The sequence below is a fragment of the Pollicipes pollicipes genome, unplaced genomic scaffold (assembly GCF_011947565.3).
Source record: "Pollicipes pollicipes isolate AB1234 unplaced genomic scaffold, Ppol_2.1 Scaffold_5724;HRSCAF=6776_pilon_pilon_pilon, whole genome shotgun sequence".
NCBI lineage: Eukaryota > Metazoa > Arthropoda > Thecostraca > Pollicipedomorpha > Pollicipedidae > Pollicipes > Pollicipes pollicipes.
In genome coordinates this window covers 21451285-21474161 of record NW_023596746.1, presented here as the reverse complement: position 1 = coordinate 21474161, position 22877 = coordinate 21451285, and the positions used below count along the sequence as shown (strand labels likewise).

The 22877-nt window shown below is 54.0% G+C and overlaps 1 protein-coding gene across 1 annotated transcript in view; it reads right to left on the bottom strand.

Moving 5' to 3' along the window:
- The window catches only part of LOC119102803 (L-rhamnose-binding lectin CSL3), a 28940-nt gene extending 25482 nt beyond the window's left edge, over positions 1–3458 (bottom strand). The window contains exon 1 of the mRNA XM_037226256.1: positions 3296–3458. Coding sequence (XP_037082151.1) covers positions 3296–3383 — 88 coding nt within the window. The 5' untranslated portion in view covers positions 3384–3458. The remainder of the gene's footprint in view (positions 1–3295) is intronic.
- Between the last annotated feature and the right edge of the window lie 19419 nt (positions 3459–22877).

Here is a 22877-nt window from a genome sequence, read left to right as displayed (position 1 = left end):
AGCATGAGTGGCACGGGACATAGGGAGCATGGGTGGCACGGGACACAGGGAGACTGAGTGATATGGGGCGCAAGGATCATGGGTGACACGAGACACAGGGAGCATGGGTAACACGGAACACAGGGAGCGTGGGTGACCCATCACACAGGGAGCGTGGGTGAATGGAGTATGGGTGACAGGGCACATACGGAGCGCAGCTGATAGGGGACACAGGGAGCGTGGGTGACACGGTTCATAGGTAGCGTGAGTGACACGGGGTGCAGTTTCTCAATATTGTCCCGGGCGAAGTCATCGCGTGCAAAAGTGGCATTGACCGTACCCAAACCCACCCAACATTGCTCCTTCCTTTCAATCGCCCGCAGAGCTGCAGCTGTAGAAAATAACTACGACTGAAACACGGAGTTAGTGATGATGTGCGGTTTATGTAGGCTTATTTTTAGCGCATTACAACTCGCCTATCTGTATCAGCATGGAGTGTGGGCAACCGACCCCCGTGGTCGGTCGCCCGTGGTCGGTTGCCCGTGCCAAGCATGGTCGGTGCGCTGCCCGTCAGCTGATCCCTTCTACCCGGTGGCACGTTTGGTGACGTCACATATCCCGAGGAGGCCACCATCACGCGGTCGCGACCCGTTTAGCTGGAGGCTAGCCTCCCAATCCAGCTGTGCCCCTCCCCTCTTTCCCCTTCAATTCACGCTGATCCCAAATCCTCAATCGACGCTAGCTTGCACAAAGCCTTCAGGGCACGGCGCGTTCCACGAGCGATGACTTGTGCACAAATCCGACTTCACCGTAAGCGTGTGTACTTTTCGAAACGCGTAAAAGTTGTAGTATCGCCTCGTCTAGCAGAATCTGACCTCACGCAGGCCCGGGGCGTCACTAGGTCACCGTTCACCAGCGTCGTGGCCAGGTCCCGGGCAGTGTCCTCCAGCTTACCTGAAACAAAATAGCATCTGGCTCAGTCCCTGCGTGTGATTCACGCCACCGTCATTAATCAGGCACGGCGCCGCTTTGCCGCCTGTCATATACATCTTGGCAGCCATTATACGCTGACACATATGCGTGCGGACCAGCTGTGCGGTATTTACATATCGCTGGATCTCCCACGAAGGGCGTGAGAAGCGCGGGCGGGGTGGGACTTCCGCTGAAGTACTCGGTAATAGGCGGGCCAAGCGTCCGCGGGCACGAACATGACGAGCCTACATATGCAACCGCCGCTTGCACGAGCAGAATTCTGAGCAGCAGTTATGCCGCGGTCCGCGCAGGAGCGTAGGACCACGTTGTCAGGGGCTGCACGTTAATTAGTGACTCCTTTGTCCATAATTCGTGTCGTACAGTTTGAAGCTTGAAATTATAATTGGTATACGTTGAAGTTAAACTGTTATTGTGTTGTGTTTTTGTGCTTCATATGTTGACTAATCAATTTGGGGGACAGGGCAGCGGAAAAGCGAAAGCAGCCGAAGATAATTTAAAACTGAAATCTGTTCATTGACGTAGTTATGTTTATTGGTAAACATACACGAACGATGGAAACACGGGACAAGCTTTTAACCCCTAAAATGCATATATTTTATGGTAAGGTAATGCCCCACGAGGATGATAAATGAAATCCCAACACAAAGCGGGAGGCAGTGACAGGCTGCTCTCTGTAAAGAAACGAGCGTTGTGGCAACAAAAAGCTTTTTGATCGAAATGCCAGATTTTTGACCTGGGGCACCATTGTCCTTCGTTGAAGCCCTGTCAAGGTCGACAGTCAACTGGCAACGTTGGAGTGTCCCACCGTAGAGACAACGTACTTCATCGATGGCTATGCTCCCCCGAGTCGCGGTGCATCCCTCATACACAGCGGTCTCCTCAATTTACCATTCACCGACTCACACTCGACGCCCCACAAGCACTGTGTGTTTGCCACTCGAGGGCAGGACCAGCCGGCCGCCCGGACCCCTCGGATCGGGCTCCTGCCGTGTGTGAAGCCAGGTGGGCGGGCGGCGGCGGAGCATGCGGCTCGCCCCAGAGAGCTGCTTGGCTGCCGTCCAAGGAAGAGCACACGCCTCGGTACTGGAGAGCGATGGCACATCTACGCGCACAGAGAATGAGCGTCGAGCGATTCTCGGCGCAGTCCGGCGCTTATGCTACAATCATTTTCGCGCCGTATAGTTGCATGGCGATTGCGCGTTGATATTGCTGGAGCCTGACGCTGCTGCTTGCCAGAGCGAAACAAGGACGAAGGCGGAAGGAGAGGGCGTACAGTGTTGACCCAATGTCTGGAGAAATTTATTATTGTACCGTTGCCAGTTAACCTCCCCGGGTCCGTTCCATCCTGTTACAAAGCCGTTGTGACACACCTCGTCGTCAGTGGTGCACTCAGAGGTCCATCCACAGCCTCTCCCCCCTGCAGCGGTCACGGGGGGGGGGGAGGCGGTGGACTGGTCGGCGTGCCGGCTTAACCGACCGAATGAGGCGTAAGTGGCGTCTCAGTTGTTGTCGCGACAGCGCCTGATCGCAGTGACAACGCCGAGACTCTGATGCTCGCACTGAGCTGTCGGACGGGCGCCAATCGGCTAGTATCAGGCGGATTTGGTCGCCTCCATCAGGTATTGGTCGTTTCCATCGTGTTCGCAGTGGCCTCAGCGCTGTAAATTCGCTGCTGTTCGTCGCAGCCACGGAGAGGCACCATCGCTGGCCAGGTGTTCGGTTCTCCACAGCTGGCGCGAGAGCGGTCAGATAGAATATATCCTGACGTCTTCCGACGCGCCGGAATGCGCCGCTTGACATCACAGGCGGCGGCGTAAAAAATAGGCCACGTGTCTCCGTGTAGCGAAGTCCGTGGGTTATTTGTGAACTGTAAAATGTCACAAAGGTACTGCTTTCGATACTGCGACTGAACTAAATAGACGGAGGCTTGATATAACCAAGAATGACATTGGGCCCTTGACTTAAGCGAAATATTAAAAAACAACATTTCCAGTAATTTAAGAGCGGAGTACCTAACAATCTAGCTGGCGAACCTTTACACAACCGACTTTGTTCGACCTACGTTCTTCAGACATTCTGAAAACGTTATTCGAAGTGTATGAAAAAATAACAATATGGTGCATGCATAATTCCACAACGCAAAATAGCGTTGCAACTCGTATACAGACGATGAAAGCAACTTGAGTCACATTTATCATATGATAACCTAAGAGCATGATAAAACTACCGTTACCACTGGCTCCTACATGATTACCTTGTCGGGCCATGCATCTCATAAATGAGAAATTGATCCTCGTAAGTTGCAGAACAAACCAGAACCCACCTAATCGATCCTGCCTGTAGATGAACTGCGCACTGGCTCCAACCGCGCACAGCCAGAGGATCACAATTCGCAGCACCACCTCCGCCATCTCACGCGTCGGTGCCGACGGCCGACCGGCGAGCGCCGCTGGCACCGCCTCTGGCGACCTCACCCGCGTCCCAACTCGGCCAGAGTCACTCCCACACGGTCCACCACCCCCGAACCCGCGGGACCGCACTGTCCGGCGACCGCCGGCGACCGCCGCCACCTCCGCGCCCGTGCGGAACTCCCTCGGCCGCGAGCGCCGCGGTCGCGCAACCCGCCACAAACGGCGCGGCGCGCGTGTCGGCCGGCGACCGCGCTGCCATCTGTGGGCGGGCGGCGGCGGCTGATCGTGCGTCAGCTGAGCGGGCGCGCTCTCCACGGCGGCGGCCGCGGCCCAAAATACCCCGCGGCGGCGAGCTCGCCGCGCGACCGGGCCATTAGTGACGGCCAAATCGGCGCAACCGCCGTGCCGGCAGATGGATGACGTCCAATGGGAGGAGCCCTGTTGACTGGGAGACGATGACGCCGGCGGGTAATCGCTCCGGGTCGTCCGTTTACCGGCGGGGGCGGCGACGACCCGTGCAGCCAGCTCGCCTCCGAATCTGGGTCGGTAAAACAGCGCGAGCGATCGCCCCAGCTGGTGAGTCTGACCAAGGTTAGTCGGGCCGAGATCAGAGCGCCGGCTCTGTCTGTGGGCGCCACAAATCATCGAATATTGCAGCTGTTCACGGAAAAATGACAAACATGCCCAATGCACCGATCTTTGATCACGCAGCTCAGCAAGATAACGGCTCTTACGCATCCTTCCCCTTCCCCTCATCTGTGTGTACGATTGCTGTGGGGTACATGCATCGTAGCACAATAATGCACGCCATCGATCCTGACAAGCTTTCTGCCGTAGGCAAGAGGGTTTGTTGATAAAAGCCATACATGACAGTTGAAAAGAAGTAGAGCATCGCCAGGAACGCGCCATGTCAAATGAAATGCGCTCGAACTACATAACTGCTTGCCACACCCAATAGGGTAACATACACATCTCTGGAGATCCGGGATGTATATATATATATATATATATATATATATATATATATATATATATATATATATATATATATGCATATAGGAAACGTCACACCGTAAGATCAGGTGGGACGAGGCCTTTCTGCCTAGGCTGAGGTTGAGCCACACACACGCAACCTAGTCGTTTCTCCATGCTGGCCAGCGGGCCCTAGTGTGTTACAAGCGCCGTGAACGGTCTACGGTCAAGTATGTACGTTTTTTCTGCCGTAAATACGATGTGGTTAGATTAGCATTCCTTTCAGTAGCGACTCTGGTACAGCTGGCCTGAGAAAATCCACGTTGCGCTGTGCAAATTTTGCATGACAGTTTTTCCAACGTTGACTTCAGTGTGATTTACAGGCATACATTATATTTTCCACATAGCTCCGTGTATGTGCAGCTACATTTGTGCATGAACACGCTTCATTTTATCCCAATCTTAGTTCTTTTTTAGGATTAACGTGATCTTAAGTTATCATACGATTTGACTTACCGCGCGATTTGACTGATCCTTCATAATGAGGATGTACTAATATATATATATATATATATATATATATATATATATACACGTTTGCGTTAAGATATACTGCGGCTGCCATACAGCAGCAAAATGTTTCAGCTGAATGAAATTTATGACAAATCCGACAAAGGGTCACTTGGGAACATATAACTGTAAAACGTGTGAATATATGTAAAGTCGTCTTCCTGAATGAAGATCAGTATATACCGGAGGCATCGATTTTTTTGGAAAAAAGAGGTAGCCGCAAACGATTCGTTTTAAAACGTCGTCATCAAGCGAGCTCTGCTGAATAATTTTACTGTTTAACAGCGGCGTCTGCTTGCCACCATTTCATGGTTTGACACGTGGGTGCCAAACCACTAGTTTGGACCCAAGCGGAGCATGAAGCGCGTAATCGCAGCAGGGGCGTAAATGATCGCCAATTTCGACATCTCCATGCCTCAGCGCCCTTCAAGCTGCTTCCTGGAAGCGCTTAACCCGCGCCACCGGCGACGCTAATCAATTCCAGCGCGGTCGGCGGTCCCGGTCTCTGCAGCCACCGCGGCCTGCTGCGCCGGTGTCCGGTTGCGCCCCTGCCCCCCCCCCTTCCCCCGCCGTCGGTACCGATGTGGTGTGACCGGAGCTGATGTGCCGGCGCACCCTATGACGGTCCCCACCGCCCCGACCCCCTCCGGCCGCCGCGGAGAGCTAATCGTCCGTGGGATGGCGTCGGGAGGGGAGGGGGCGTCCCCAGCCGCGGCTCACGGGCGGGTAAAACACCGGCCGGTGGAGGGAGCGAGACTGGACAGGTCGTGGCGCAGGTACTAAGCACGGACGGAAGTGATCGTGCCTGAGGAGAGCTTAGGGCCGCCGCGGGACAGCGGGAAAGGGACACCGCCACTGAGAGACTTCCGGTCGGCACCTGAAGGTGCTAATGATAACAGCGGTGTCGGGTGAACTGGTCAGCTGGATTCGTCGTGAGGACGATTGGAATGGCAGCGGCTTCATGGTTCGGTGGCGGAGCAGCCGAGCCAAGAGTGGCAACGGCAAGAGGTGACATGTTTGGGATTCCGGTGTTTGCAAGTGTTACTCAGTTAGCGTTACGTTACCAACTCCAGATGAGGTGCGTTTTTGCTCATGTAAAGGATACTTATAAAGATGATAATGAGCGGTATTTGGGTCTGCTCCGAAATATATTAAATACACACACAGACACACACACACACACACACACACACACACACACACACACACACATACATACATACATACATATATATATATATATATATATATATATATATATATATATATATATATATATATATATATAGGGATTGCGCATAGGAAGTGGTCCATTTGTGCTAAAAAAGAGCAGAACATTACCAGTTCAGCGTGCATGCTAAAAAGAGTAGAACATTTTCAATCGAGTAAGCAAACGGTTTGTTTAACTTCGACAAGCCTCGAAATACCAAGCCATTTTAGATGTTACCCCCTCAGCGCTTTGCCTTCGGCAGCAACGTTATGGACCAAAACGCTGGTTTGAGTACCACTAGGATTGCCATTAATTACACGGCTCGCATGCTGGCCAAACTTTGCGGAACTATTACGATGTAAGGAGAAAACTCCTGAGGAAAACAAGGGTAAGAACGAAAAGATTGTCTCCAGTCGTAAAGGAAACTTACCTTAGTTGGATATTAGTGTATACTGACTGCTGCTTACCTACGAACTTCTGTATTCATTTTGAAAATGCTGGTCATGCATATAGATATGAATGTTTATCACGCATATAATTATCAAAGGTCGAAACGCAGCCTGTCTACAATTAACAGGATTTATGGAGATATTTAGGGTGAAGCCACCACCGGCATTTGTGTATGAATGCTGCTCCCCGGCCTTCCACCGCCAGCGTTGCTGAAGCATCTTCAACGTTGCTAGTTCCCTACGAAATATAATACGAAAGTAAGAACCTCGATTGGTTGCCCAAGTTCCGAATGAGAAGCGACTGTTTCGCTGTTTGGACATTGGTGACGACGGGGTTAATGATCCAGCAGCTGAGGATACAACATCAAAGACAACTCTCGACTGCCGCCGTGCAATACTAAGTGAATGCTGCACGGCAAGTTCTCATGAACAGCCGGTGGCATAAGCGTATTAGATTGGGATCAGTATGGAAAAGACGCGTTATCGGTTACAGTGGCACATAGTCGGTATATGACGGAAGTGCAGGGTTCTGTGTCGCAAGATACGCACATTATTGCTAACAAATGTTTGGGGCATGAGTCGCTGAGTGTCTGACGTCATTAAATGCTTGTGGATTCTGGAGGTAAGCTAGCTATCATATTCCAAAGCAATTTTTGCTCTTCACAGTTACAGACACTGTGAGCGATGACCGCAGTGTTTCTGCTCAATGGCGTGTGTCGTGCACTATCGAAAAAGGGCTGCAAGCAAGCAACAGCTTACCGCCAGGTTACATTGTAACTATGCAAATGAGTCGCCACTGGAATGCAAACAGATGAAGGGGCGCATCATCGAGCAAAAGGTCTCCAAGTGAACTGTGAAATCTACCGTAAATAAATAACACAATTTTCATTTATACCATACCAGTTATCACACCATGTCATCACAGCCCGTCAATGATGATGTGAAGACATCCCTGACACAGTCCATTCCGTCCACATGTGTTGTTTGGATCGGCGGCCATGATCAGCCAACGGCGGGCTTTTCATCCCCAGTGACCGCGGCCGTGGCCGAGGTCAGCCGGGTCACGAGCGGCCGACACCATGTCACGTGCCGCCGTTACTTCCGGGCCGGCGACTGCAGTCACGAGTCGCGCCGCGGCCGTGGCTCAGCCCTGCTGCTGCAGCATCGGGCCCAGCGGGCCACGTGGGGAGGGGGGAGACTCGGGCCCCGCGCCAGTGGTGAGGCCCGAGAGAGAGAGAGAGAGAGAGAGAGAGAGAGAGAGAGAGAGAGAGAGGAGGAGTAAGAGAGATAGAGGAGAGAGAGAGAGAGAGAGAGATAAGAGAGAGAGAGAGAGATGAGAGAGAGAGAGAAGAGATAGAGAGAGAGAGAAGGAGAGAGAGAAGAGAGAGATAGAGAGAGAGAGAGACGAGAGAGATGAGAGAGTGGAGAGGATAAGAGAGAGAGGAGAAGAGGAGAAGGGAGCTAGAAAGAGAGGAGACACCACACATGCCGACCAGCCCGCCGCACGAACCAGCGTCCCAGGATCAACGGCACTTCTTCACAGACAACGGCTGGGAGGGCACCACACATGCCGTCGAGGCGATGGACGCCACAGAGCGCGCTCACGACCAGCGTTCGCCGGCGTCAGCGGTCGCTCGTCCGCGCCACCGTCTGGGAGGAGCTGCGGCGCCGGTCTAGTTTCGTGTTGACTGTGCGCTTATGCCGGAGGCAATCAGTGAAAGCGGGCATGGCTGTCAACACAGCAGGGGTGCTCATTTGTCAAGGTTCAAATTTAATCAGATGTTTTGTCACGCGCCTGCGAGCGCCCTTGGTGCGTCACAACACTCACTACGGGTGTGATATTTTCTACAAAATCTGGCGCCGATGTTTAGCACGAGCGGACTAATATTTCCTGATATGGGCAAGGTCGCAGCCTTGCTAGTTTTGCCTCAGGTACTCCGCTAAGGATTACGGTCTAGCTGTCGGCACAGCGGCAACCAAATAATGCATCTCGGGTACAACCGAAAGACTGTAGCTCACCGCTCGCTGACGGCCTACTACAGTAGGTAAGTTTGTAACTGGGGTGGCAGTGGAAGTATTCGCTTACCTATATGTGTGCATCCCAGGTGCTTGTAGGTGAAATCGGAACAGGTTGCGAATGGTATAGCAATTGCCATTCTAAGACATAGATTGCGGGCATTTTCCCCTTAGCGCTATGCCATTATCAACCATCATTTCACATCAGTGTCTCAATTTCGTTCGTGCGAGAGCGCGTAATCACAAAATTATGTCCATGTGCCTGGAGTGATTGGCTTCACTCTTCGCTGAGCAGGCCCACAAATACGTTTCCGACGCCCAGATACTGATACAAAGGTCACCCATAGCCCACGCAAACCGGACGACCAGACCTGCAAATTGCAAATGGCGTTGGCAGTGCTGGATTTCTACATGCGTCTCGGGTGCTAGCAGACAGCTGGCGGGCGGGAGAAATAAACTGAAACGTTTCCGATGCGTTCTACATTCCTGCAAGCTCGCCCCGGATCTGTTGATGCCGTCATAGTGAGACCGGAAGCGCCAAATTATCACGCGGCCTCCTCCGGTAATCCAGTTGCCAATGCCTCAGCCCCGATAAAGCCGCTGGCTGTCGGGGAGGCTGCGCGTCTCGTCGCAGGCTGTTTGTGAATTTATCTGCGAATTGGAGCTCTAAACGGATGTGAAGTCCCGCCGTAATCCGGTTTGAGCCGGTAATTCGAGCCGGCCGGCGCCCGATAGCGCGCATGAGGATTCCGAGCCGGTTACGCCAATCGCGCCTATCGAATTGGTGCGTTCGATGGCGGGCACCTGGCCGGCACGCGCGGCGAGGCTACCAGCGGCACCACCCGGCACCGAGGCTCGTCCCGAGCGGTCGCGCCGAGGGCCGCCGCCCCAACCGGTCAAGGGCCGGCGGGCACGGCTGGTGCGGGCAGAGAAGGGGAAGGGGCAGAAAGTCTGTGTTCGTCCAGATACGGCGCACGCAGAGCCTCGTTTCTGCTGTCTAGTTTTTACAGAGATGTTCCTGGGCGACGCCGACCATAGAACGGTTGCAAACCTCGGACAGGAGGCACTGTCCTGCTTTTTGTCGCGTGCTCTCCGGTGAAATCGTGCTTATTATTGAGCTGTTGTTGGTCTTTCCCGGAAGCCGCCGTAAGAGTCTGCCGCGTGCAATCTAGGCAGCGTTATTGCATACCAGTCAAGTCTTTCCGTAGAGGATATTGTTGGTGGGCTTTGCTCACTGACGTGCCGGGGCTCTTGATATAGCTTTGCGCCGTCTTCTGCCCAAGGGAATCTGTTTCATATTTAGCTGAATCCTGTTGGAGCGCGGTAATTGATTACCGGTCTCCAAACTACAATGCAGGCCTTTGCGAACACAATGTTATCACGGATTGAAGGCTGGAAAGGACGACGAAAAATGGTGGGGGAGGTTTATCAGGTCGGCGAGACTAAATCACACAAAACTTCGCCGGCAACACCCCGTGGCGCCAAACAGGCCGCAGACAAACACCACATAAACGCTCGCCTTGCTAACGCATATGGGTGTTCACTGAATGCACATTGTGAAAACCATCTTACTTGCCAGTTTGTAAATGTCCATCTCTCTGTTGGGGTGGTGCCCAGTACTTTGTATGCAGAGAAACTGACATGAATAATATGGAATAAGTCATGAAATACATGACTTGTGCGAGCTAACTTTTCCCTCCAGAGACCAGGAGTATACCGCAACAACATTTGGCTTCGCGCTATCTTTCTCAGGGCCGCATTGATGCAATCCCACCAGATTCTTTACAACTGCCGCCGACTGAAAGCAGAGCATAACTCATTGCACTAATTTGGTCTCCTCCTGGGAAATCATAATAAACCAAGATAGATGACGCGATACACAATAAACATGTAAAAGAGGCAGGGAAGAACCATTCAAACATCTCTCGCAACGAATGCAGGAGAGTTTAACTCGTATTTATCATGACACAATCTGTGAATCTGATAGTACAGCTGTATAGTTTATAATTGCTGTCTCCGAGCGTCGAGCCACGAAACTGTTTGCTTCTGTTATATACAGTTAGCGCTTCCAGATCGTCCCCGATGACAGTTCCCAAAGCTAAAATTACCTCCGCCGCATTGCTCTGGCATTCGCCAGCCGACCGCTCAGGTTATTTTTCACACCCAGAGACTGCATGCCGTTTTTGTCCGCATAGAGAAAGCCCGGTATCAGTTGTGTCGTCTACGGGTATGCACTATCCTTGCAAGCGCATTCTGATCTAGCCACAGTGAGCACATCTGTTCAACAACGGCGAACGGCGCACGGATCTATAAACGTCCGTGATTGAGGAGTCAGCCGGCTGCCGGCTGCCCAGCTATAAACACAGCTCATCCATTGTCAGCCGAATGTGGCGCATAGATTACGATTTGATAAATAGCCCGCGGCGTCTTCCGGGTCAGCGCGGGCGGTTGGCTGCGGCCCTGTTCCCCCGGAGCTCGTCGCTGCACCGCGAGCAAACATAAACAGAGCGGCCCGAGCGCCACTGAGCATCCGTCATCCATTCATGGCCGCCGCAGCCGAGATCGAGACCCGTCACTCACGTGAGTGTAAGGCGGCCGATCTCGTCGGGAGTCCCCGGCGCCTGAGAGCCTCTGCTTCACCTGTCTCCGCCGCACGCCCGCTGGATCCCCGCCGGTCCGGCGCCGAGCGCGCGCCACCGTCGCGCGGGCCAGGGTGCACGGCGCCGGCCAGTCTGCACGAGCCATCGTGACCCACTTCCGCCTCGCTCGCGCCGCTGCAGCCGCTGCACGGCGACCTTGCCAGCTCGGAAGCGCCGCCAAGCTCGGGCTGGGACACGGGCGCGGGCGGCGGGGGTCCGGCCGGTCGCGCTGACCCGAGGTCGCCGCTGGCCGGCGCCGCGAATACCAAGCGGCGAGACCTTGTCTATCCAGGAAGTTACCGGTCGGCCGGCCGGCCACCGAGCAAGAACCGAGCGCAGGTACAGGGGTCAGTGGATAATGCACGCAGTTTCGTACTGTGACGAAATGCAGGACCAGGCAAACTGTTCTAACTTGTGCGATGTGCCCGCTTGTGAGCGTGCGCAGGGGTTAGGCCAGTTACCACGCCTTCCATAATTAGGTGGTGCCTCATTGCATTAACGACGGGAATTTGCGGTAAGCTCATGGGATTATGTGTCGCATGTTAGGCTGAGTACGGCTGAGCTTGCAGGCAATATGAGCACGCGCATGTGAGGCGGCCTTTGTCAGCCGTTGTAGTGAAACCCGTCCACCAATAGAGCCCTCCCCCAGGAACAGAACAAAGGAAGTGAGTGGCAAAGGACGTAAGATGCGAAGAAAACAAACGTAAAGAAAGAATGTGAACAAAAATTGGACAGCAATAGAAAGCTGGAGGAGAAAGGCCTGCGTTAGACCGAGCACAACACAGGATAGAGCAAAACAAACACAGCAAAACTGCCATTCCAGCGAAATCATCCTTGGTCGGCCTTTGCGGAAGCCTCTCTGATGTCGAGGACAGTGACGGCGCTTTGGGAGGTGGCCGCTTGACAAGGGCAGGCGATATTTATAGGTTTGGCACGAGACTAGACTTCCGAGACGTCACGCTGTTACTGCAGGTTCGAAAAGAATGGTGAAAATTTGGCCCTGAATGAATATGCTCACATGCTCCTCTCTAACTCTCCCTCCCTCTCTTCCTTCTTTCCTCTCTCCTCCCTCCCTCCCTCCCTCGCTTCTTCCCTCCCTCCCTCCCTCCCTCCCTCCCTCCCTCCCTCCCTCCCTCCCTCCCTCCCTCCCTCCCTCCCTCCCTCCCTCTCCTACATCCTCTATTTCGTTCCATATCTCTTTTGACTCTGTTCACGCATTTTACCTTTTCAAATTACGCATGTTTATTTTGTTGAATTGCTCGCAAGCCCTCCTCATCTTCTTCGCTTTCCTGTAGCATACGAATGAAGTGTCTAGGGTGCCTTTAGATTCCCGAATTAAGGCGGATAGTTTGTCACCTACATTTGATGTATTGGCTGGCTCTTGTTTTCAAAATTTCCGTGCCACGGTGGATTGGTACCGTGCCGCGGCAGGAACTGCTGTCAGAACCCATCCCGCCTCCCATTCGACCAATACATGCAATCAGTACATTTGAAACGGAAGTCGTGAGCGTATTTCAGTGCTAAAAAAGCCGCCCCACATTATCCGCGCTCCACATGAAAGACGAGCATACCCTCAATAGAACCCAAGTGTCAGTTCTGGTGCTGACTTGAGGCTGAAAAAGTCGCTCAAGAGGTGCGTAGCACCACCACGCAACACCGACGTGCAGACTCTTGCACTGTTGAGAGGTGTGAAGCGTCTTACAACAGCTCATGACTCTGATTACACATGACCACGACAGTGCAGGATCTCGACATTGTTGAACGGGGAGTAGATATCCACACATCGGAGATGTACAACACTTCTGATGACTGCTTCAACGTGTTTCCGACAGTTCAGCACCCTTACACTGTCGGAGGGGAGCAGAGGTCCGTGCACAAGCCGATGATCCAGTCCACACGTGTCTCCGACAGTACAGCACCCTGACACTGTCGGAGGGGGGGGGGGGGGCGGAGGTCCGTACACCAGCCGGTGGCCCAGTCCACACGTGCCTCTGACGGTCGCGTGGGGTGGGGAGCGGGGGAGGGATGGGGTCAGCCTCTCGCGTGTTGGCCGCTCGTATCTGATGGCGCGCGGTCTTGTTAATTAAATGACGCTCACCGTCGGCTGGCCGTCCGCCGAGGCAGATGACAGGGCGGGGCCGTCCGGGCGGCACGGGCCGGCCCCTCTGCTGTCGACCGCGACCCAGAGCTAACGGTCATGACCTCCAACGAGACTGAGGGCTGTGCCACAAATGAGCGCATGTGGAAAGGACGCAGAAGGAGCATCCCCATTGAGCGGGCGGAGCATGTCAGGCCAACTGAGAGATCAAGATTACCGAAAGTTTACAGCTGGAATGACTCAGCTGCTGAACTGACCTTTAGACGCTTGCGGGTATGGAATGTGCTGCTGCGGTGCGGATAAATCATGTGGTGCCTCATCCCTTGTCTACTGCAAAGTATGGTAGAAATCCGAGACATCGCCTTAGCCAGTTCATGGTTTTTGGACAAGTGATTCCATGCATTCGTTTAATGTGGTGGTGTTGCACATTCAGGAGTTAACACGAATCACCTCGTAACCCACTCGGATTTTTTTTGTGGCAGTCCGGCTCAAAATGACGGTTTCATCTGGCACAGCGGAGCTATTTCGGAAGAGCACGTGCGAAGGCGATACACGACTCGACATCACAAAAGGCGCATGTCGTCCTCCCAGTTCGAGCACGCCTTCCTCACCAAAGCCTCCCTGATAGCGCACACCCCTACATGGGCGCGCCCCCTTCACTGGAGCCTCACTCACCTCACGGTCAGTCGAGCACCAGCGAACCCTTCGCGAACCCCGCTGAACGCTTTCAAAGCCGGTCCAGCCGAGAGAGCCCTGCGTGGTGCCTGGCTAATGAGACATGCGGCAGCTCTCTCAGTATGCAGACAGTCGGACCGCCACGAGGCGGCCGCCAGGCCCACCACTTCGCACGTTATAAATGCATCCAATAAATACGCTAATGCGCCGATTCTTATTCTCCGCTAACATCCGGCTCCATTTATACGGGGCGCATGCTGACATATCTGCGGCGGCGGCCGACTGAGTCCGACGTGGCTTTGATCAGAGCTGTGGTGGATGTTCCCCGTCCTGCCCATACCAGGTCCTCTGTTGAAGAGGCACGGAAGCTTCAGCGTGCGGGTGGGCCTTCATCTTCCGCAGCCTCGCGCCTCGCTGAGGCCGTCGCGCTCGAGAGCTCAGGCAAATGGGTAGGAGCAAGCACTTAATCACACCACCATGCCGATGTGAGATGTGTGCGTTCCAAGCGTGTTGTTCCAACTCAGTGTGCCGAAAAAGTCCAATGGCCCTCACCTCCACCCAGTACCAGTCCAAAGCCTATTCATAATCCGAGTGGTTCCGAACAGGCCCTCCACCTCGGACCACAAGCGTCCCCTTCGCGCCACGGGTGGGACGCAATTTTCGAACCCCAATGATTGAAGTTCTGAAACACATTTCCGTAACCCATTTACCACCGGCGGTTCGCTTGTTACTGCATGCTCCATTCGTCAGAAACTTTATTCTTTTTCAATGGACTGCGCGGCGGGCTGGTCGTTAACCCAGAAGAAAAGGCGACTCTGCGGTGTCGCACGCCTCCGGCCGGGAGTTCTGGACTCGGTGGGCGAAGCAGTCAAGATTCCATTAAAATGGAAGGCAGCCAACACGACATAACAGCTTTGATGCCCGAATCGCAGCAGTTGCACGCCTGGACGCAAGTCTGCTCAACCCAGTGTGATTAAATTATAGATAAAAATAAATAAAAAATAAAAAAATAAAAAATGCAAGCCTCACACACAAAATCAAAACATTATGCGCAACTTTTTCACCGAGATGGCCGCTTCCCACTGGTGTGAAATCCGGAGCACACGTCCCCCTCCCACACTGAGAGAGTGATCGGAGCAGGCGAGGGACCGACGCCGCCGTTTGTTAATTGTCGCAGCCACCGGCGACCGCGGCTCGGTGTCCCGCCGAGGCGCGGCGGGCTGTGCCCGGCCATCACCATACGAGATGAAGCGGACTAACGTGCTGCGACCAGGCTTCGGCACGCGGAGAGCGCCGCCATCCGACGCCGCGCACGAGCGCCGCCAGCGACGCCGCGCGGGGAGGCGACAGCCGGCTGCACACGGCGAGCTGAAGAGCTGATGGCGGACAGCGAAGCACCGGCGTGGTCCCCAGGCTGTCCACGGTGCATCGCTCGCGGGTCCGCGCCCCGTCCGTTCTCCTGGCCGCGCCCCTGCCGCCGTGGTGTTGTGGCCGCTCGCAGGTGGTTCAGATGAGCCGGCCGGCGCTCGACAGCACGGCTTGAGACGGGCCGGCGTCGGCCGGCGCTTGGGAATCTTCTCCACACCCGGTGGGCACCCGCCTGCATCCTGTAGGCTGTCATATTACGCCCGTAGGCGCCGCCGCTGGCCGACCGGCCAAAGCCCGGTCGGTGACGTCACATGCCGTCGCCTAGCCGGGACGTCATACTCTTGGTCAATGCCGTCATAAGTGATCGGCACAAACCTGGCTTTGCCGTCATACGGGGTCGCTCCGTCACCGAGTGGTCGCTGACGCGGGTTTGAGTAGCAGCGGAGCCCGCAGGTCGCTGCTTCGCTTACACTTAAGGAAGCTGACGGCAGTGTGCCTACGCGTGGGCTATGTTGTTGTGGTCGCACGACGCTTAACGCAACTCAACCGTTTCAGGCAATTTCAGCGACACTCTACATATGCATCAGGTCTGACGCTATTATGCGAAAGATCTGGAGAATATATGGCCCTTCTATCGTGCCCTTGTATGCCTGGATAAACTTCTCAAAAAATGAAGCAGTGTTGTATTTTGGGCACGTCGTTCATCACGCACAACGTTTTGGTATACAGTGCATTACAGGTTATTACTTATTTCCAGTGCATCAGAGCGATCATTGATCGCGCGGTCAGTTATATGTCGGGTCATATTTCTTTCGAAGTTGAAAGCGGTAAATTAGCATGGAACTCGTTTGAGCTGACAGAGACAAGGGACGTCAACTTCGAGCGAACGCAATCTCCACAACTGGTTTGCTTGATTTATCTGCGGTCCTTTATCTCCATGACAATGAAGAACAATCAAGTTATGCATTTGCAGGTGTAACTTAAGCCATAGACCCGGCCTTGCTTATCGTATTCCTTCATCGTCAACGGATACAGCATTGGTGGATCTATGCGTTCAACTTTTCAGCAAGAAGCCTGAAATTCCACCCAACCAGATCATGTCAATCTCCGCCAGGAAGGTGGGAGCTGGAGCGCGTTTCGTCGCAAATCCTTGAGCCCAAACCCGATCCTCGCCTCCTCTGCGTTTTCGTTCAGGGTACTTCTCTGCCGGACCGCATGGTCCGCCCATGCCGGCGCGCCATCCGCTGCCCCCGGCACTGCCCCCGGCCAGCGCTGCAGTGCCGGTTCCCACGCGCCTGCACGCTGCTGCTGATGACACGAGAGGCCAGCGCCCCTCTCCTGGCCGCAGCTCGGACACGCGGCTGCTCATCGCGTGCGAGTCATGGGCGTGGTCCCGCAGGGTGCAGACGGCCGCATCGATTCGGCACCGAGCGGACCCTGCTGTTGACGCGGGGCAGGGCCGGAAGCCACGACCTGTGCCCGCACTGGGAGCGGCGGTCCGGTCACGAGGGTCAGAAGGTCTCAGGTCATCAGCCGGGTCGGAAACCGACGGTGGGCTGCTCCACAATGTTTGCGTGCTTCATCTGCGATGCACGGACACAGCCTCATCGCGCGACCGTCGGATGGCTCGCCGAGCCGTTCTCCCGCTCGTCGCGAGGTTTCGCTAAACGATGCTGCTTTCTTATCCACGCCCGGCGGTTTCAGTCGCTGAAAATAGTGTCGAGCGCGCAGCTTGGCGGCACAGCTCGTGAGATATCTCCCGATGGATTCAGCGAATCAGGCAAGCCAACAACTGGCTCTCGAAACGCTCTCCTTAAATCCCGTCTGGCTGAGCGGCCCCACCTCTTCCACAGCAGCTACCCTATACGTCCCGGCGGACGGCCTCGCCAGCTACCGGTGACGCTGGGAACGCCCGTCTTCATGTCCTCCCTCAGATCGGAAGCTCTGGTCTAGACTGATCGACGGCCATGACTCGCAGACGGTACGCCCCCCGCGTCCCGACGATCGGCCCTTAGTCGACGTACGATAGCCGTCGATCCGTGCTGTTCCCTGGGAATCACGGACCCGTCGTTTCCGACGCGTTCGCCGGCGGAGACCGGCTGCGGCCGGGCACCCCTCATCAGGCCCGGTCGGCTAAGTGCTCGTTGTTTATGAGGGCCTCTTGCCTGCGCGCGGCGTGCCGGGACAAAGAAGCGGTCGAAAACGACCAGGCGCATCCGCCGAGTGAGGATGGACACGAGGGTCCGGACACGGGCCAGCCGCCACGGGTCCGGGACATGGGTCCGGGACACGGATTCGGGACACGGCTGGAGCCAGGAACCGATGCGTGGGATGATCACGGGCGCGGGCTGCTGGAGTGGGGACGGGCGGGAGGCCTGAGACCGGACAGTACGCAAACGGAAAGTCAGGAATGGGAGACGATGGGTTTTCGAACCGGAAGACGACATATAGCAATGCAATTTGCGGGAACGGGCACGTGCGCCCCCCCCCCCATTGCCAAATTTATGGCACGTATTAATATGTACCTGTCTCAATGTTGACGGTTAAAAATTTCAGGCAAATATAAGATTCAAAGATCGAGAACATACGATGTTGTTTTACGTCACATAAGAAAATGGGGTTTGCAGCGCGCTTAACCGGTTTTCAGCCAACACTATTTTGTTGTGTCCTTCCTCCCTCCCCCCTCTCCATCGTGAAACACTGCGTACGCTGCTGGTAATATTTCACACGCTGACAAGGATGTCGACGGCAGGCAATCCCGCTGGCAACATCTAAGAGCATTATTACCGACAAGGCACTTGTCTCAGATCGGAGGTGACGTGGCACTTCAGGGCAAGCTGAAACAAAGCTCGACGGCAGCGAGCTGAGATGGCTGCTCAACCGGAATGTACGCACCAGACGCATCACTCCGACAACGCGACACGCAAAGCAGATGAGTACCGAGATCGAGACAGGTCAGCGGTCCGGGGTCTTATCGTTCAAGTTAGAATGACATCGGCAGCCAACGGCGTTGGTGAAAGAGATGCATGATCTTTCGCAGAGGGTCCCTGGAGCGGCAGCCACGTGATGATCACCGGAGGTTCGGGTGATGTGACATTCTTCATGCAAGTAGCGTAACCGCCTCTCAGGTGTCAAGTTACATTATGGAGCCGATCATCCGAGGAACAGCCCGCGGAGTTTCTGAAGTCGCGAGGCCGGCCAGCATCGGCTCGAGACGAGGCGGTTTTCAAGGGTCTGGTCGAAGCCCCCGCGGAGGGCCGACCTGCCCTCCGGCTGACCCGCGGAGCGGTGGTTCGGCGGACTTCGTCAGACGTCCCCGCCGCGGACGCCATCGGGCCGGTGAGGATCGAGCCTCGGGCTGCGACACCCACTCTGAGGGTCAGCTGATCGACGGTACAGTTCGTTTGGCTGTATCTGACTCCTCTCAGCGGGCACGACTGCAGGGAGTCAGACCCGGGTGCGACTGGTGCGCGCCTGCAGCTCACGGCAATGTGACGAGCTCGTGTGAGCGTGCCGTGGGCATTTAGCAGCAGCAACCGGGCCAATCAAATTAGCGTCTGCGCTGACGTTGACATTAACGTCTGCGCTGACATGTCCCGCCTCAGGTCGTGATCCACGTGCTCATTTGAGCGAGGCAAATCGCCCCGTCGCCCGAAAAACAAGCGAAGCTACTCAGCGAAAGAGTTTCGAACTGCGCGGCATGAAGATGTCAGACCGTATCGGGGCCAGACTCGTGGCAGTGCCGAGGAATCCATGCATTGGCTTCGACGGGAGTTATGAATTCATGGGTTGAAGTCTGACCACGATTCATCCGGGAATCGGTCGGCCAGCGGCCGCAGTCTGCGGAGACAGACGACCGGGCTCCGCAGGGCTCGTTGCTCCGAGAACTCCGCTCCCTAACTAGGCTTCCCGGGTCGGGGGGGGGGGGCGTTCGTGGTAAGAATTGCTCTGAGTGGGGGCATGCTTTACACGGGCTTGACCCTGGCGTTAGATAGATGAAGCTGAACGTGACGCTATTCTACGGATTGACCGTAAGGATGTAGCAGGTTTGCGCTTGTGCCCGCTAAAGACCGCATTAGTCAAGGTGAATGGCCTTGCGTGATATATAATAGGCGGGATAGCCTAAAGCGGAGCAAGTAATGCACTATGTGCGTGCCTCACACTCGACCGACGCATGCTGCAGCACATAACGTTGGAAAAATAGTGCAAGTGCTGCTCAAACGGTAACACGCGGCATAGTAACGGTGTCAACAGCCGCGTTTCCATGGAGTTCCATTAGCGTAAAAGTTTTCATCTTCGAGATGCTTCAGTAAAAGTGCATGAATATTGCGATTCAATTTGTTTAGGCATACTATTTTAAGTGCACACACCTTGATTCAGTTAGAAACCCTTCGTTCGTATCGCCAGCAGGGCGCAGAAATCAACACACTCCATTGGGCCCGCACGAGCTGTGCAACATTAGGAAAGCCCTGCATGTTCTGTTTTTCGCCGCTTTCAAGCGCTTATGCTGAAAATTACCTGCCTTAAAGATACCATCAGGCACGAGTTTTGTTAACAAAATAATGCTGTATCAGCATGGACTTTTCCTGACGATGAGCGCTGGCGGAAACGTTAAGTACTTAAGCCATCTTAAATACTCATGTCGGAAGTTGTGTCAGAGAAATGTCATGTGTCAATGTCAATGTCAATGCAACATGTCAGAGAAAACCCAGTTTTCTCGCGATTTGGGCCACCGCGCCAATATAAGGGGTCATTGTCACGGTAACCAGCCCCCCCCCCCCCCCCCCGATCAGGTAATTGCTCTACGGTAAATGGCCGGTCGCAAGGTCGCTAGCCTGAAGCGCCAATTGAAAATCTGTCGATGGGTTCATGATAATTTTGTTTATCATCTATCCCTTAAGTAAGATATGTGCATGACGAAAATTCATCTTTCTTCGACAAATTTACAATATGTGCTCGGTACAGTACACTGCTGTTCCCCAAGTCAAGTGGTTACCATCTTAAGTATATAGTTGAAAGTTGGCGTGTAATCGTTCCATGCCAGTAAATACTTCATGGCAAACTTCTAGCTCGTAATAACGTCATCCCACAGATGATTTGCAGGCAACATATTTCCATTGATTTATCGTCGCCGTTTGCAATGTAAACCGAGCATGCTGGCAGCGTCTTTGTCATAGATCTAAAACGTCCGCATCTTTGGCGTGACGAGTTGAACCAGAAAACTGAGCTCCTCCAAGTTCGGCGGAATCAGGAGACCAGCAGCGCCAGGCTGGCGCAGCCTGGATTGAAACAGCGTCACGTGGCCGCCACAGGGGACAGCGGTGACGGCCACGACCCGGACGTGGAGCGGTATGACCGCCACGCCCCCCCCCCCCCCCCTCCAGTCAAGTCGCCTACCGGCAGCGGACTTCCAAGTGCCCGTCAGACGACTGTCTAAGGCGACTTCCAAGTGCTCCCACGCGCTGGCGTTCCGTAGGTCGGGGGGACTGACGTCAGGGCGCCATCCCAGCTCCAGCCGCGATGCGAGGAGAAGCGGGCGTAGCATATGCATGGCGGCCCCTGGCGAAGCATTTCCCCTTGGGGCGGTTCGTGAGTAGCACGCGCAGGCTATGCATACGGCGTCCGGGAGCTGGGCGAGCAGTCCCACGGGAGCCCTGCGACATTAGATGGCAGACGCGTCGCGTCGCGGTCTTGGGGTACTGCGACCCGCTCCACCGTCGTCAGACATCATCGTCGCACGTGACACGGGTCGCCAGTCCGTTTCCCACGATACGGAGACTTGTGTCGCGTAGCCTTTGAGGATTTCAGGCCCACCGAGCATGGGTGTCATGGTCATGTTATGCAACAATGCAAGAAGTAAACTTTGATGCTTGACATTGAGACCTTGACCTTGGGACCTTGTGCGAGATGGTCAGGAGATCGGCTATAAATAAAACTCGGCTGAAAGATACGCATCGTCTGAGCAAAGCCGCAGACGATTTTGAGAAGAGAATCGCATACTGCCACGTGATGCAATCCGCAAGTTCCACATGTCCGCCCCAGTCCGCTATCACGGATCATTTGCCATGTCGCTCTCTTGTTCGAAGGGAAATGTTCACGAGCATGACTGGCAGCTCCCACGGCATTACTGAAGTCACACCGTGACGGTCGCACTCGGCGCATGTTACCGTTTGGTACAGCATAGCTGACATGGAGTGCGCGTTGCAGGCAGAGAGCTTTGTGAATTCATTTTTCGGGATCGACTCCAATGAAATCCGCAAGTTTTGGATTGCATTCACCCAACAATCCGCCTATTCCATCCGGTTCAAGTACGGTCACGTCAAATCCGCCGCAGAGTAAATATATTTATTTATGGGATATTCAAAGCGGTATTCATGGTGACGAGGTATGCTATAAAAACAAGCCACAATAGAACAAGGTTTTGCAAACTTGGAATTCAAAAGCCTTAGGCCTGTGGAAGACAAGAAATGTTCCGAATCTTTGCAGATCCTACCAATAAAAGACTCCCAAATAATCAGTGATTTAACCTTCCACATCGCAACAATTGATTTGCGACAATGTGCTACGAGCTGCTTGAACAAAGATCCCGATGATCTGCAGCAAACATAAAGTTAGAAGACACTTTTCAAGACCACCAGTGCACCACTGGCTTCCGACCTCCCAACAACCGATACAGAGCGTAGTCCTTCGAGATGCCTAAGCCGAAGACGTCTAAGCCGAGGGGTCTTGACGTCCCTATCGAACCGGTCAGAAAGCAATTTATTACAGCACATCGGTATGCCAAACAACGACTGACGAGCTATTCCTAAAAGTGCCTTACCTGAAAGAACGCCCAAATCAAGTCCTCAGATTAAATTCGTGTGTTTAGGCTCGGACGAAGGAGATCATGGTAAAACCATAATTAGGTCGTCCGAAAACAACTACAAGTTTATCGGGGAAGGTACGTTTCGGAATAGCTCACTCGTCGTTTCCCTGCGCGCGGTTATCCCGCAGCACGTTATTTTTAAATCAAATGCTCGGTATGGGCTACCGAAGCCTTTCGGCTTAGCTGTGTTGCTGGAAGCCCGTATGTGGTGGTGCGCATCGGGTGTTGGAATATGGAAGCCCGAATAACCCGGTAACATTTTTTTTCTTCATAGATTCTCTTCTATTCTATTTCATAGATTTCATAGATAGGTCCAACATTTTTTTTATAGATTCTGCAGGGATTCCAAACATGTTTTACATCTCATGCGCCTTTGATTGTTGGATCTTTTTTTTCCTATCGGGCTTATTCATTCGTGACCAAAAGCACACCCCTGAGATGTCGACTATTCTCATAGCATACCCGGATGACTTTTTTATCTTCGTTTCACCAGTTCCGCCCGGTACACTTAAGGTTGGTTATTGCCCGTTTTGGAGCTTATAATGCAGAAATCCAGCAACCCTTTTCTGTTAAAATCAAGAAAGTTCCAAGGGTGATGTGCACCATTTCTTGATAGTTGTAGTTGTTGCAGT